Here is a 15,496-nt window from a genome sequence, read left to right on the forward strand (position 1 = left end):
GTGTTTATAAGTAATTATTGCAGTCTTATGTATTACAATTTCATTTTAGAAAAGAGGGAGAGTCTAGTAAGACCTTAATGACTAACAAAATTTGTGGCCGAGTACGAGCTCATTACTCACTCAAATAAATGAAAACATGAGCAGTGACTCACGAAGATTCCTACCCTGCCACAAATTTTATTAGCCTTTGAGGTGCTACTGGTCTCTTGCTCTTTTCTACTGCTACAGACAGGCTGACGTGGCTACCCATCATAATTTTATTTTAGCTTTTTTCTTTTTAGGAGGGGGAGGAGGGTAAGCATTTTGAATTCCTACTTGGAGAAAGGCTGGGGAAACATTTTGCCAATAAATGAAAACTGTGCCTGTTCGATGTGACAGACATGGGGCCCTGGAGAGCTGGTGCCACTCGGAGTAAACGATACTGCTTGTGATGATCCAATAGTCTGATTCTGTGTGAGGCAGTTCTGTGTATATGTCCATGTGTCCAAAGGCAGGTTTAGCTTACAGCTCTTAGAAGTTTGCTGTGAACTAACCTGAAATTCAGCAAGAGCTATTTTAGAGCCTGTAGTCTGAAAACATGACTATCAGGGCCTTGCGGGCTGGGTCATGGGGCAGACATCAGTTATCTGACCCCTTTACCCATTTCCTAACACTCCAGTTCCCTCCACAACATTGCCCCTTTCTATTTACAAAGGCACTGCCCCCCCTCCCGCACCTTTTATTACTATGCCATGTAGCTCACAACTTCATTATAGTGCCATGTAAACTCCCCCCCCCCCCACCCCCCATTACATCTTCCCTAAACAAAGGAATCATTGCAGATATGTTTCTGGAGGTCACACACTGCTTGCTTCCCTTGAAAAATCAGAAATTTGAACTTTGATTGTGAAAAGATATACATTTTATTTAAATTGTTTTAGCTTTGGTTTTCAGATTGAGAAGGTGAAAGAATTTGCGTCCCTGAAATGAAGGGTGGAAACTTATTTTTGTTCTGTTTGTTCTGTTTAAGGGTGTCATTCAGCTTGAGAAAGAGCTGGCCAATCTCGGAGGAGCATGTGCTGCAGCTTTGATGAAAAAAGACCTGGCGCTTCCCATTGGTACGTGTCCTTTAAAGGTGGTGGATTCACCCTGATTTGTAGAATTCATCACACATCTGTAGGATCTACTTTTGGGGGAGGAATATTGTGGACTCAAATCCAAATAGACCTGGGTCCAGTGGCATCTTAAAAACTAATAAGAGTTTCAAGGTATAAGCTTTCGAGAATCAAAGTTTATTATTATTATTAATAACAATAATAAATCTGTTTAGAACATGGCCTTCCATGTAGGCTCAGGGCATGTAGTTAATAATAAATTAACAGAGTACTCATTATAATCATAAAAATAAAACATGCATTCAGACATACATTAATACCATTCCTTCTGAAGCTGCCCTATCCTCTGTCTTCAGGTGGGAGGGCCAATGTAAGCATAGATTCACAGTACAGTGATAATTTGGCTGATGTATTGAGCAGGAAGGCCACAATTTTGATATTTTTCCTGGGCTCAGCCATAGGCCTGGCAGAACAGCTCCATCTTACAGGCCTTGTGGAACTGTCCTAAGTCTCACAGGGCCCTGATCTTACCAGGCGGAGCATTCCACCAGGCCAGGGCCGAGAAGGCCTTGGCTGAGGCCAGGTTGACATCTTTGGGGCTGAGGATCTTGAGTGAGTTCTGCTCTCTAGATCTTAGCCTCCTGTGGGGGAGATAGGGGAGGAGGCAATCGTGCAGATAGGAAGGTTCCAGACTGTTGCAGGAGTGGCCAAACTGTGGCTCTCCAGGTATCTATGGGCTGCAATTCCCATGAGCCCCAGGGACTCCTGGGAATTGTATTCCCTGGACATCTGGAGAGTTGCAGTTTGGCCACCCCAGTCTAGTGCTTTATCCTCTGGAACTCTTGTATGTCTCTCAGGTGTCCTGGCATCTAGCTGTTTTACTGCAGACCAACATGGGTTCCCTCTGAAACAAGGAGCAATCCAGACTGCTTTAGCATGTTCAACAGGGTTAGATTCAAACTAGTTCCCCATTTCCACTGCAGAGGCCCTTTGTGTCATTCCCCAGGCCCACCTGTTTTCCAGGGGCAGTGTTTGGTGGAGATGAGAGGGCTGCAGGGGCAGGCATGAAATGTCCAGTCTGCCAATGGAAAATTTAGTCTGGGTCCAACCATGTGAATAGCAGCTGCTGCAGCCATAACACAAACTGCTTTGGAAAATCTCCTGAGCTTCTGTAGTGACTTGCCTGCAGGGTGCAGTATTGCTTGGCTGATAAAAACCCAAAAGTCCCGCTTGGTGAGATCTTAAGTTCCCCGTGGGTAGCTGGTTTAATTCCCTTCAAAATGGTAAGAGAAAATTATCTTAATTGCATCATGTAAGTTCTCAGTATTTTTTTTCTCTGAAGCATTTGTGCAATATAAATAGTGCCTATTAAGCTTGGAGGAGGACTTTTGTATCTTTCCTAGAATCTTTTAATTTCATAGGTGTCCTGCTTGGTTGGTTTTTTCCCTCTGAGGTTTTTTTAACATTAGTGAGTGGGTATCTCCGTCTCCCAGGGGTAAGGAGTCAGAATTTCATGTCAGGACTGCTCAGGTTTGGTACTTTTAGAATTTATGCCCAGACAAGAACCGCTTAACCAGTTTATCTCATTGTAAAGGATGTGTAAGCTGAAATACTGGGGAGGGGGATTAGTATTCTTTTGTAAGGATTATGATTTAGATGATGATGATTGATTTAATTTATATACCGCCCTCCCATGCGGCTTAGTGCGGTGTACAACCTACATTCACATCACAGTGCTGTGTCTTGTTTGGTTTACAGGCAATGAATTTGAAGAAGATCTTGAGATACTTGAAGAGGCTGCTCTGCAGGTAGGTAATTGCCGCTGCCCTTGCCAGACACGTTTTTGAGGTCCCTTGCTAATTGGCAGAACTGCACACAGCGGTTAGGTGGCTTAATTGCTCAGGAAATCATTTCGTAGAGTTGATTAACGTCTGTGCCCAAAGTAATTGAATGCGTCATAGGAGGTAAGGGTCACTAAAGCTGGAGGCAAGGTCTGTACGCTCCAAGAAGAGAGAATGAGACCTGCTGTGTTGACGTGCTCAGCTGAGCTCTCGTGGCCACTAACAGGGTCCTCCAGCTTCTATTAATGCTTTATAAACCCTTGAAATGTGTTTTCAGGATTTTCCCCCCTTACAGGCTAGAAACCCACTCTTGAGAATTCCAGTTAATTTCTTTAGAACCCTTGAGTTCCATCCATTTCGAATCTGTAATTTGCAACAGTTGATTTTTGACACCACCTTAAACCGTAGCGGGAAACCCCCCCCCCCGCCCCAACTTTTTGATTTGTTGAAACACAGTCTCAGTTACGATCAACTTAAATGCTATTGGTATATCTTCGTATAATGTTTATTATGTGACAGTACTTGCTTGCTTACATTTATGTTTTTCAATTGATTGTACAAATAAGATGGACTGTTCTCCAGTGAATGGTCATCTGTATGTGCAGCAGTCTGGATTTTTTTTTCTTTCTTTTCTTTACCGGCACCGTTTTGTGTAACTTTGAAAGGTTCCAGGTTCAGGTTTTCCACCTATTAACTATAGCAGACATACAAATGGTACCTGCACAAGCATATATACCAAGCATACAATTCCCATTAGCAGGAAATACTCAAACTTTGTTTAGTTAGCAAGAAAGTTACAGCTTCTCTTCCTCATGTATACCCTTTTTGCACATTGAGCAGTGGAACTTATAATCATATAGAAAGTTCTGTAAAGCAGCTGATCCAGAAAATCCTGTCTTTAATGCCCCAGTTTAGCCCCAAAAATTATGTTTTTAAAATGTTTTCCCTTCTTCCAAGTGGCTTAGGGTTCGGAGCATATGTGTCTCCTTTTATTCTCAGGCAAGTCTGCAAGAATGTTTAGATTGTGAATCAGGAACTGAACTTTCATCAGAGTTTTCGTTCTAGGTCTCCCCGGTCAAAATTGGGCATTCTGACCCCTGTACCACTTGCGTTTCACACTGGCCAAATATGACTGGTTGGATGTTTGTTTAGATTTTCTGTCCATCCTTTCAGGACATTGGCATTCATTTATCAAAACTGGAATCCCTCTATCAGATACAGCCCTATGCATTCTCCCTGCATGCACCCGCCCACCCACACACTTTCGTAATTATTTATGTCATATTGATTGTTTCTGCACAGTCACAGTAAATTTCATGTGCCTGACAATGATGTGAACCCTTACAAAGTGAGTAGTTTAAAGTACTCTGAGCTCTTGCGATTGGATGGCTACTTAAAGGCAGCAGCTACGAATTGATAAAGATTCCACTCAATGGTGGTATATTACATTTGTTCCATTTTAGGGGGACTGTGAAAATAAGTTTCCAACTGGCTTTTGAGCTGTAGATTGCTGGGATTTAAAATGTGGTTTTAATTCCTTCCCACCCACCCCTTTCTGGTTTTTGGTCCTTTCAGGCTTGGAATGGCAATGTTTTATAATGGGATTGTTGTATTTTGTTAGTGACTTGGGGGGAATCATAATATTAATTTATTTATTCATGTAATTCATATACTGCCCTTCACTGTGACGTCTCGGGGTGGTTAATATAGAACCAAGTTGGAAGGTACATTGAAACATTTTGAACGAGCAAATGTTATAAGCAGTTATAACAACATTTAGGTAATCACAACCAAACAACAGTTAGAAAGGGATAACAATAACGGTTAGGAACATGCTGGGTATTAAGGTTGCCTGGCAGGAGATCATGCTGTAGGAGGTCCCCATCATTGGCCTCATCTGAAAGCCTGGCAGAAGAGCTCTGGTTTGCAGGCCCTATAGAACTATGTGAGTTCCAGTAGGCAGGATGTGTGTTTTAAAATCCAGCTAAAATAGTTGGTTTTGTTACAGCATATTTAAAAGGTTTTAAATATGTTTAGGAACAAAATGTAATGTTTTAATCATCTCTGACCAGGTTTGTAAATCACACTCTGGCATCCTGGGAAAAGGTTTAGCATTGTCACACTCACCAACTATCCTCGAGGCACTTGAGGGAACTCTCCCACTGCAAGTACAAAGCAACGAACAGTCGTTTTTGGAGGATTTTATTTCCTGCGTCCCAGGATCAAGTGGTGGACGGCTCGCAAGGTACTTTAATTCCTGTCCTATTCTCCCTCACCCCAACTGTTATGGTCATTTTGAACAGAGAAATGTAGCATCCAAATGCTCTTATTGCTAGAGTATTTTTCTGCTTTGCTTATGCATTTTACTTTGGAAAATACATCTTTTCTCCTGTGTTCTTCTCTTTTGATTTTTAATCAGTGCAGGAAATGACATGCTGTTTTGATCCTTGAGATGTAAACAATGCCAACATTTTGTTTTTGTCCTGAACTGAAATATAGTTTTAGCAGGGCATGTTGTGCTTTGTGCATACAGCTGAAAGTATTTTATTTTAATGTTCATGTAGCAGAAGTACTGCTGCAAAAAGATTTAAAAATGCCAGTAGTTTACTGTACAAGTAATGACCTAAGTTTCTTTCCCCTGGTAATTTTATCCTTCTCGCTGTAACATACAATTTGTTTTATTCTGGACTCTTCTTTTGTAGTGAGAGATTTAATTCTCACAGAACATGAAGATACAGAGAGTGGGCAATGGTTTCTTTATTCTTTGGGTTTTAGGTGGCTTCAGCCAGATTCCTATGCAGATCCCCAGAAAACATCCTTGATTCTGAATAAAGATGATATCCGGTGTGGCTGGCCCACTGTTATTACGGTGCAGACCAAAGACCAATATGGTGATGTTGTTCATGTGCCCAATATGAAGGTAATAGCCTGTGAATTTTAAAAAGACAGTCTTAGATTTGTCGGTATAGTGTTTGAGTAATAATTTGATACGTGCAGGGTGTTTTGATTTTTTTGATTAACCTGACCCTTTCTGAAGTGCTGCTTGATTTAACACTGGCTCCCATCACTTGGATAGTTTGTATCACAACTTGGCCCATAGTAATTTAATTCACCCTTTTGATGCAGATCACTGTTGGTGCTAAATACCTTTAGAGCAATGGTCCCCAATTACCGGGGACCGATCAACACTTGACAATTTTACTGAGGCCTGGGGGGGGGTAGTCTTTTGCCGAGGGGTGTTGCTGCCTGAGCCCCTGCTCCACTTGCTTTCCCGCCGGTGCCCCTGACTTCCCGCTGCCCGCTGGGAGGCGCTGCCAGCAGCAGCTGCGCAGTGCCATGCTGAGAAGGAGCCCCAGCCATGGCGGCTGCTGGAGAGCACCAAAGGTGAGCTGCCGTCAGAGTGGCAGGGCAGCCCCCGAGGCAGCAGCCAGGAAGGAGGACGAGGAGGAGCTGCGGCCTGGTACCGACTGATCCACGGACCGGGCCGGTCCCCGGGCCGGGGGTTGGGGACCACTGCTTTAGAGCATTTATTTAGCTCATTCACATATGGGCATAAAAACTATTCTAGCTATTCAAACTATTGAATTGATGGCATTGAAATAGGTACATTTTAATTTCAATTCTATTCTAGCTTCCATATCTTTAAACTGTTACACAATAAAATCAGAGTCCAGGAGCACCTTTAAGACCAACAAAGATTTATTTAGGGCATGAGCTTTCGAGTGCAAGCACTCTTCCTCAGACTATTAGTTAGGGGTGCTGGGTCCACAGGTCCGGGCGGGAGTCCCCTGCTTTTGGACTCACTTTGCCCCATCCCCACCTCCTTTCCTGAAATCAGAAGCATGCCACATTCTAACATAATGTGCTGATGTCACCCAGAAGTGATGTGAGCACATGGGGGTAACTGGGGGAAGGGACAACTCCGGTTTTGGGGCAAAACTCTATGGATAGAAACAAATTCTACCACAGATTTGCCAAAGGCCAGAGCATTGCCCCTGACATCTCTGATGTGCCAACATCACCTCCTTTTGACATCAGCACATCACATCACTATCAGAAAGTACCCCCCAATCCCCCGCTGGCAGTGCCAGTGGACCTGGGAAGTCTTCAGAAGTCTTATAAAGGCTTTAAAAGCAGATTTTTGATAGAATAGTACAGCTTGACTGGATGTTTTTGTGGAAGTGCTTCCCATATTAACATTGCAGGGCATACTTGCTGTTGAGGCATTTGAGTAATCCAAGAAGCGAAATTTAGCAACTGTTTGAATGTATGGTCTGATCTTTGATTTCATGCCTTTTCCCTCTTTGGTAAGGACTGAGTGAAGATAGGTTGTGCATTTCTAATATTGTCCAAAACCATTTGAAAAATAATCAAATATATTTCCAGAGTATTTTGTTTACTTTTTTTGCTTTCTTTAATATATTTTTACTTGTTCTTATGGTAATTTGGCAGGTGGAAGTCAAGGCAATTCCTGTGTCCCAGAAGAAAACTTCCTTACAGCAAGAACAGGCAAAAAAACTCCAGCGGATACCAGGCAGTCCTGCAGGTGCTGCTGCCCCTGCCAACACCGACATGACATTTGGTGGACTTCCTTCTCCCAAACTGGATGCTTCCTATGAACCAATGATTGTCAAAGAAGCTCGTTATATAGCTATTACAATGATGAAGGTACAGGCATTTTAAATATTGATTGGGAATTTCAGGACTAACCGGAATTCCCAGTCTTGTGCCAGAATGCTTTTGTTTGGTGTGCATTTCCATGCAGGTGGCTCTAAAGACTTGTACAGATACAAAATGATGAAGAATGGCATGTTCTTTTTACCTCTCACCTCTTGTTCAAGCTTCACTCGTTTATGTGGGGACCCAGCTGATGAAAATCTAACTGAAACAGAATGATAAGGGACTGAAAAGCTGGTGGATGATGGCGTTATCTTGTAGGTCCTTAAGAAATAACAGTTAAGTCAGGGGTGCTCAACAAGGTACCTGTGGCCCCCAATGTACCTGCCAAGTGTTTTAAAGCATTTGGATGGGCCAGGTGTGTCTTTTGCCCAGCACAGCTTCAATTGGCCATTGGAGATTTGATTAGCAGTACAGATTAAAAAAAAAAAAACAGCTTATCACAAGAGCACAGTGATTTTCACAACATGACTGAACGTAAACTGCAGCACTCACTTTGTGGCTGGCTCCACCTCTTGTGGACGCCATTTTGTGGCAGCCATTTTGTTCCTGTTCAAGCATGTGTTGTCAGAATTCCAGAGGCTGGAGACCCCTTATTTAAGGGAATCATTGTTTGTTGCCATTTTCAGCAGATATGTCAAAGTTTAATTGAAAAATTGCAGTTGAGTCTGATTAAGTGAGAGTTCAGATACAGAAATGCGCTTAATAACAGCTGAGCAATAAATTACTATCCCTTTTTAGAATGGAGCAACTTATTCCATGTCAGATTTTTGATCTGAGGCTCAAGTTACACTTCTTTCATTGCTGTCAAAACAATCAATTTGATACGCTCGTTGCTTTCAGGTATATGAAAATTATTCATTTGAAGAATTGCGCTTTGCTTCTCCCACACCTAAAAGGTAATGATTTTGTACACATTTTAGTGTATAAATCTAATTTTACCTTCTATATGTTTTAATTGTTTTCACATATGTGTGTGACTTTGTGGAATAGTGGTTAAATTCTTATCAGTGGTGTTCAGGTTTCAGTGCTTCAGTATCTAGGAAAATGAAATATCAGTTTATTGGGGAAGCTGCTGCTGAATTTGTACTTCAGTAGCTAATCCTTGAGGATTCACTCTTGCAATTTGTAATATACAGCATACCTGTTCAATGCCACCTTCCCCAGTGCCACATTCCTAATCCACTTCTAATTTCAGAGGGTGGGGAGAAAGAAGTCAAAGGTCCAATTATAGATATGTGATTCAGCATCTTCTCTGATATGGCCCTTATTTGCTCAAGTTCATGTAAAATATAAAAGTTAATTATATATGCCTTGTGGTCACCCATACTGAGCCAACGGGAAGGGCAGGCAATAAAAATATAGTCGTAGTAGTCGTAGTAGTAGTAGTAGTTTGTTGTTGTTGTTGGCAAAAGCTTAGCATGAACTAATGCAGAGTTGATTAGTTGGAAGGGAAAAGGTGTGTGTGGGAGGGTGGACAGCATATTCTTCCAGTCTTTGTTTAAAATGTTTGGGCAGAGGAAATTTTATTGTCCTGCTTTGATGTTTAATTTAAAACAATTTTATCTAACTTTTGAAGCAGGAGACTTAGATTTAATGCTGTAGTGCAGTGGTCCCCAACCCCCGGTCCTGGGACCGTTCCCGGTACGTGGATCAGTCAGTACCGGGCCGCAGCTCCTCCTCCTCCTCCTCCCCTCCGGCTGCCTCACCTCTCCAGTGGCCACCATGGGGCTGGGGCTCCCGCTCGGCAGCGCCCCCTAGCGGGCGGCGGGAAGTCAGGGGCACCAGCGGGAAAGCAAGTGGAGTAGGGGCTCAGGCGGTGGCAACGTCTGTCAGCAAAGACTACCCCCCCCCCCCTGGGCCTCAGTAAAATTGTCAAGTGTTGACCGGTCTCCAGTGACAAAAGGGTTGGGGACCACTGCTGTAGTGATCTGTGGTCAGTTGTGACTTCCATTATTCTTTTTTTCCTCCTAGACCAAGTGAAAACATGTTAATAAGAGTTAACAATGATGGTACTTATTGTGCTAACTGGACTCCTGGAGCAGTTGGTCTCTACACCATTCATGTCACAATTGATGGCATTGAAATAGGTACATTTTGATTTTAATTCTTCTTATATGGTTAATCCCTGCTCCGCAAGATGACATTTGTACTTCACGGTCGTTTCTTAATTTTACAGATGCGGGTCTAGAAGTCAAAGTCAAAGACCCCCCCAAAGGAATGATACCTCCAGGAACTCAGTTGGTTAAACCAAAAACAGAGCCCCTACCAAACAAGGTATGAGAACTGAAGTCCTCTAACTAGAAATTAGTGTATGCAAATACATGAGCAGCATTAACTACTTTATTTAAACTCCTTCTTTGATAATGAGCCATGTTTAAAGGTGGAACACCAGCTGCATTTGCAGAAGGTCTCAGGTGGACCTTTTAGGGAGAGGTTGTGGCACAGTGGAAAAGCCTCTTCTTCATACGTGGAAGGTCCCACCTGGCACCTTCAGTTTGAAAGGATCAAGTAGGAGGTGTAGTGAAAGACCTCTTCCTGAGAGCCAGGAGAATCACAGCCTGATTCAGTATAAGGCAGCTCCATGTGTGTCTAGTCGGTGTTATTTCAAATGAAAAGGATTTCAGGTAGCAGGTTTAGAAAAGGCAGCTGTCTGAGATCCATTGCTGGTCAATTTATATAGAATCAGGCCAGATATTTATATATTCCGAGAGAATTAATAAAACACATTTTAAAAGAGAATTGTTTTCCACTTCCAAGCTTACAGAGTTTTTGCATTCTGTCCTCCACATTCTCACAGACATGTGCTAGACTTGGCTCTGAGTGGGACTCAAGACTTAGTTCAGCATGCAGGGTGTTCTTACCCCAACAAGGAATGGGGACCAGCATTCGTGTCAATGGAAAGTTGCCCCCCAAAAGTTTCAGAAGGGGCTCAGACAGTGTGACTGGTAGAGCACAGAAAGGTACCCCAGCAGCATAGAAGCCAACAGGAGCTGTGGACTGGGAAAAAATAAGATCTGACCAGCACCACCACAACCACCTCCCCATTAGAAGTGAGATTTGGAAAGACTGGCATCTATTCCGCACACCTTGGATAGGGCATTTTCAGTGTGTTTTTACAGCTGGATTTTCCTGTGCAGAACAGGAACATCCACTTCTAAAGTGCATGGAAAGTGTGTTACCTAATATGTGTGGAATGACAGTGAGAGTTAGAGGCTGAAAACTGAGAGTGAGAGAGAGGGGAAGGTTTAAGCTAATAAATTAAATAATAGTTCTTATGTAGATACCCGCCTCCAAACATAGAGCTTCTCTTGGTTCTTCAGGCGTTAAGCTATGTGGATCCACAAGAAATGTTGACCTTGAAATGAGTCGTGACAGGCTGGAATTCCTTTCTTAGCGTTGTATCATGCAGTGTTATATCATTCACATATTTATAACCTATCTCTTAAAATACAAATCTCCAGTGTGGCTAACAAAACGCAGTCATGGAGAGCTGCTACCATTCTGATGAACCAAGGGTCTGATTCAGTACAAGACAACTTTAGGTATTTATGTCAAACCCAGAAGGTACATTGAAGCACTATTCTGCATGACCTGCTTCCCAGTGGAATCTAGGCTAGGGCGAACAACCTTGTACGTTTATACGGAGTAGTTAGAAGGGATAGTTAGAAGGTTTTCGGCAGCAGGAATCTGTAATGACAACCAGCACCCTGTCCCTGCCCCCTCCAGAATGTTTCTGTCTTCCAGGCTCTTTTCACATATTACACAATAGCATAGTTTTCAGATCAACAGAAAGGTGAGCTAGCCCATGGATTATGAATGGGCTTTTGCCTGTTAACGGCTTTTTTTGAAAAGTTGTTCAGGGTGTCTTATCGGAAAGGTAGTTAACAGTCCATAATGGAATGAGCAAGAGCTGTACAAAACTTCTTGGGTGACCTTGTCTCCCCAGTAGTCTGGTCAAGCTTGACATTTGTTTCTTTCCCAAGCTCCGATTGGTTCACATTTCTGGCAATGCAGGAAGGAGCAGGTGAAACCTATGTCAGGGACCTCCCAGACTCGAGGTGCTGGTAGCTGGGTCAGGGTTAAGCCACAGCAGTATGCTTATGCACTCTTTCTGAACCTAGCTTACTTACATATTTTTGCACCTAAAAGCCCAAGGTATGGGTTGTGCTTAAACGCACTGGAAAACACACTAGAAATATGCAATGGCTGCGGTCCCTGTGTGATGTGTTTGTATATCCAAGTGTGTGTGTGTGTTTTGTGTTCACTGCATTGTTGTTCTGTCCTCTTGTCTTCCATACTCTTTAAGCTCAATCCACGCAAGACTGATCTGCTGCTGGCTGGTCATGCTGTTCAGGTTTCAATAGTTAGCCTGTTCTGGAAGTATGTGCATGCCTGTGTGTATAAATGTGCCATCCAGTTGCAGCTAACTTATGGGGACCCCAGCAAGGGGCTTTTAAGGCACCTGAGAAGCGAAGGGTGGTTTGCAATATGCCTACCTCTGCAGAGAGCCAGTTTGGTGTAGTGGTTAGGAGTGCGGACTTCTAATCTGGCATGCTGGGTTCGATTCTGCACTCCCCCACATGCAGCCAGCTGGGTGACCTTGGGCTTGCCACAGCACTGATAAAACTGTTCTGACTGAGCAGTGATATCAGGGCTCTCTTAGCCTCACCCACCTCACCGGGTGTCTGTTGTGAGGAGAGGGAAGGTGAACATAAGCTGCTTTGAGCCTCCTTTGGGTAGAGAAAAGCGGCATATAAGAACCAACTCTTCTTCTTCAGTGATACTCTCTCAGCCTCACCTCCCTCACAGGGTGTCTGTTGTGGGGAGAGGAAAGGGAAGGTGAACGTAAGCCGCTTTGAGACTCCTTCTGGTAGAGAAAAGTGGCATGTAAGAACCAACTCTTCTTCTTCAGTAATATCAGGGCTCTCTCAGCCTCACCTCCCTCACAGGGTGTCTGTTGTGGGGAGAGGAAAGAGAAGGCAACTGTAAACTGCTTTGAGGGTCCTTTGAGTAGAGAAAAGCAGCATATAAGAACCAACTCTTCTTCTTCTTGGTGGTCTCCCTTCTAAGTACAGAACCAGCTTAGTTTCTGTGGTCTGATTAGCCTGGGCTGTGCCATGCTGCCTTCCCTCCTGGAAGAGGTTGAACTTCCCCCTCAAAGGACCAGGTTCTTAGTTTGGAGATGGTATGTGATCTGCGACTGCAGTCAAGAACTATTGGTTTCTTCCATGGTGCATATCTTTTACTGCTTTGGCTGGCTTCTCAGCTGTAGCCTTTCCTTAGGAGGTAAAGTGTGAACCACTGTAATCCTTGCTCTGGTCACATCCAAGATGGGTTAATGTAATACATTCTGTGTTAATCTACCATTTGAAATACTGTTCAGAATATAATTTTGTTCAAACTGCATCAGTCTCTAGTGGCTGTTGGATGTTTATTATGGAGGTTACATCACCTCTATGGTCAGTGAAATTCACAGATTGCCCATTTGTTTCCAGGCACAGTTCAAAGTACGGTTCCTTACCTAGGAAGCCCTAAGTGGCTTAAGACCTGAAGAACTGGTGTGGCATTCACCCTTAGAAGTCCCTCCTCTCCTCCTGGGCTCTGAACCAATCCTTGTGATTTAGGCCTCATGCAGATCCAGGTGACTGTCAGTCAGTTAGAGCCCATGAAACTCAACTGAAGGGAAGGGGGGGGGGGAATGAGCCAGCCGCAACCTTCAGGAGGAAGACACTTTTTAAAACTTTTGAATGGGAATTTTGTGGCTCTGGAAAGGGGTGTGAGTTTAGCCAGACTTTTATTTGGCTTTCTAGTCAGGAATTGGTGGTTGGCTTAGGAAGGAAAGCTTGTTTTAGTAGTATGGATGAGTGGCCTCTTAAGTAGTGGTCCCCAACCTTTTTCAGGCTGGGGACCGGCGTCAGAATGGAGGGTGATTGCGCGCACGCACATCGCGCATTGCAGCCCTGCTTCCCTCTCCCCCCCTCCCACAGTAAGAAGCTTGCCAGGCCGTAAGCTTGCGGCCTGGTAAGTTTCTTACTGGGGGGGGGGCGGGGAGAGGAAGCTGCGGCCCAGTGCCAGGGCCTTCACGGCCTGGTGTGGTTGGGGACCACCGTTCTTAAGGATCCTTCATTCCTAACTGGTGCATGTAGGTCCTGTGGCAAGGGGCTCAATGAGAGAACAGAGCAGCCTTGAACCTGCTGAGACAAAGGGGAACCCAGTCTCCCCTCAGGCGTTATTTACTTCCTTTGAGCGCCAGTTTTACTTTATATATTTAAGTTATCCAACATTGTAATTACCTTATGAAGTACTTATTAAATGCTTTCTTTTCTGTTAAATACGCCTTTGTTGTGCATCTCCATCTGTGTCTTGTCTCTCCGGTTGTTGTTGTTAGTTGTGAAGTTGTGTCCGAGCCATCGCGACCCCATGGACAACTATCCTCCAGGCCTTCCTGTCCTTTACCATTCCCCGGAGTCCATTTAAGTTTGCACCTACTGCTTCAGTGACTCCATCCCGCCACCTCATTCTCTGTCGTCCCCTTCTTCTTTTGCCCTCGATCGCTCTCAGCATTAGGCTCTTCTCCAGGGAGTCCTTCCTTCTCATGAGGTGGCCAAAGTATTTGAGTTTCATCTTCAGGATCTGGCCTTCTAAAGAGCAGTCTGGGCTGATCTCCTCTAGGACTGACCGGTTTGTTCACCTTGCAGTCAAAGAGACTCACAAGAAAATCTTAAAAAGCAGGGCATCTTTATTTGCCTCATGTACAGCAGATTTCCAAATACAAGACCTTTAGGGAGCACATAGCTTACATGCTATGAGTCTTTTATTTACAGCTGATATCCCCCTTTTTATTTGATGGTGGGTGGGTGGGATATAAGGAATCTGTAGCAGAGGGAAGAATGGGGGCTGGATATACCAGAAGTCAGTTGCCTGCCCCCTCATACCACAGCTGCCACAAGCGGCTTCTCCCATATCATCCTCTCTGCGGGTTAATCCAGCAGTTCCTTTTCCTAAGCCTCACTCTTGCATATCTTTGTCTGCAAAACAGACAAAGAACAGACACCTTTGATTTGGCTGGACTTTTGATTGGTTTCTCCTGACCTGCACCTTTTTCTTTGACTGGACCTGTTGTGTTATTACTGTTATATTTTGGGCTGCGCTTTTTCATACCCTTTTAAATTTCTGAGGATTTGTTTTAATTCAGCGGCATACCACTGTGACTACATTTCTTCAGAGGCAGGTCAGCAATATCCATCAGTAAACCTGTACTACCATTTAATTGCTTCTGTCTGTTTGCTGTATTTTGCTGCTTTGGCCCTTACAGTTTCAAAACCATATCCGGTCCTCAGTGCCTGAGGCAGTAAATTAAACATCAGACCAGCAAACTATGTTAATAGTACAACAAAACAGCACTGAGCCAAACAATAAAGTAAAAGTATAACAGCAATCTTCCCCCTATTTCCTCAGCAGTAGTGAGTCATTACTGAAAAATAAACCATAAAATAAACAATACAGAATTGTATCCAGTCAAGAAAAAATGCTAAAAATACATTGCCTAGAAAAAACCAGCAAACATGAAACATGACCAGGTTTGGTTTGTTTTATTTTTCAAAGCTGTTGCCAGACACTAGATTAACATACTAAATTAGTGAAAAGATCCTCAGTATGCCAGTAACATTAACCTTTGGTTATTTTTAAAATGATTTTAAGTGCATTTTACCATATATGTGCATTTTTTAAAATGCAAGTATCGATGGGACTCCAAAAGTCTGTCACCTGTAAGGTGCCAATAGACTTTTTGTCTGTGTGTGGTAATAATTTGCTCATTTAAAGAAATCTTAGTGGACTAATCATGTGAGCGTTAGATGATTGCCTGGTTTCATTGATAAA

General features: G+C 43.4%; 1 protein-coding gene across 19 annotated transcripts in view; it reads left to right on the forward strand.

Moving 5' to 3' along the window:
* MYCBP2 (MYC binding protein 2) overlaps nt 1–15,496 on the forward strand; it is a 184,351-nt gene that overhangs the window by 102,381 nt on the left and 66,474 nt on the right. For all 19 annotated transcript variants that reach the window (XM_077343930.1, XM_077343933.1, XM_077343931.1 and 16 more), the window contains 8 exons: nt 1,010–1,097; nt 2,853–2,902; nt 5,008–5,180; nt 5,711–5,855; nt 7,388–7,603; nt 8,456–8,511; nt 9,587–9,702; nt 9,792–9,889. In XM_077343930.1, coding sequence (XP_077200045.1) covers nt 1,010–1,097; nt 2,853–2,902; nt 5,008–5,180; nt 5,711–5,855; nt 7,388–7,603; nt 8,456–8,511; nt 9,587–9,702; nt 9,792–9,889 — 942 coding nt within the window. The remainder of the gene's footprint in view (nt 1–1,009; nt 1,098–2,852; nt 2,903–5,007; nt 5,181–5,710; nt 5,856–7,387; nt 7,604–8,455; nt 8,512–9,586; nt 9,703–9,791; nt 9,890–15,496) is intronic.

Source organism: Paroedura picta, chromosome 6 (genome assembly GCF_049243985.1).
Source record: "Paroedura picta isolate Pp20150507F chromosome 6, Ppicta_v3.0, whole genome shotgun sequence".
Classification (NCBI taxonomy): Eukaryota; Metazoa; Chordata; class Lepidosauria; order Squamata; family Gekkonidae; genus Paroedura; species Paroedura picta.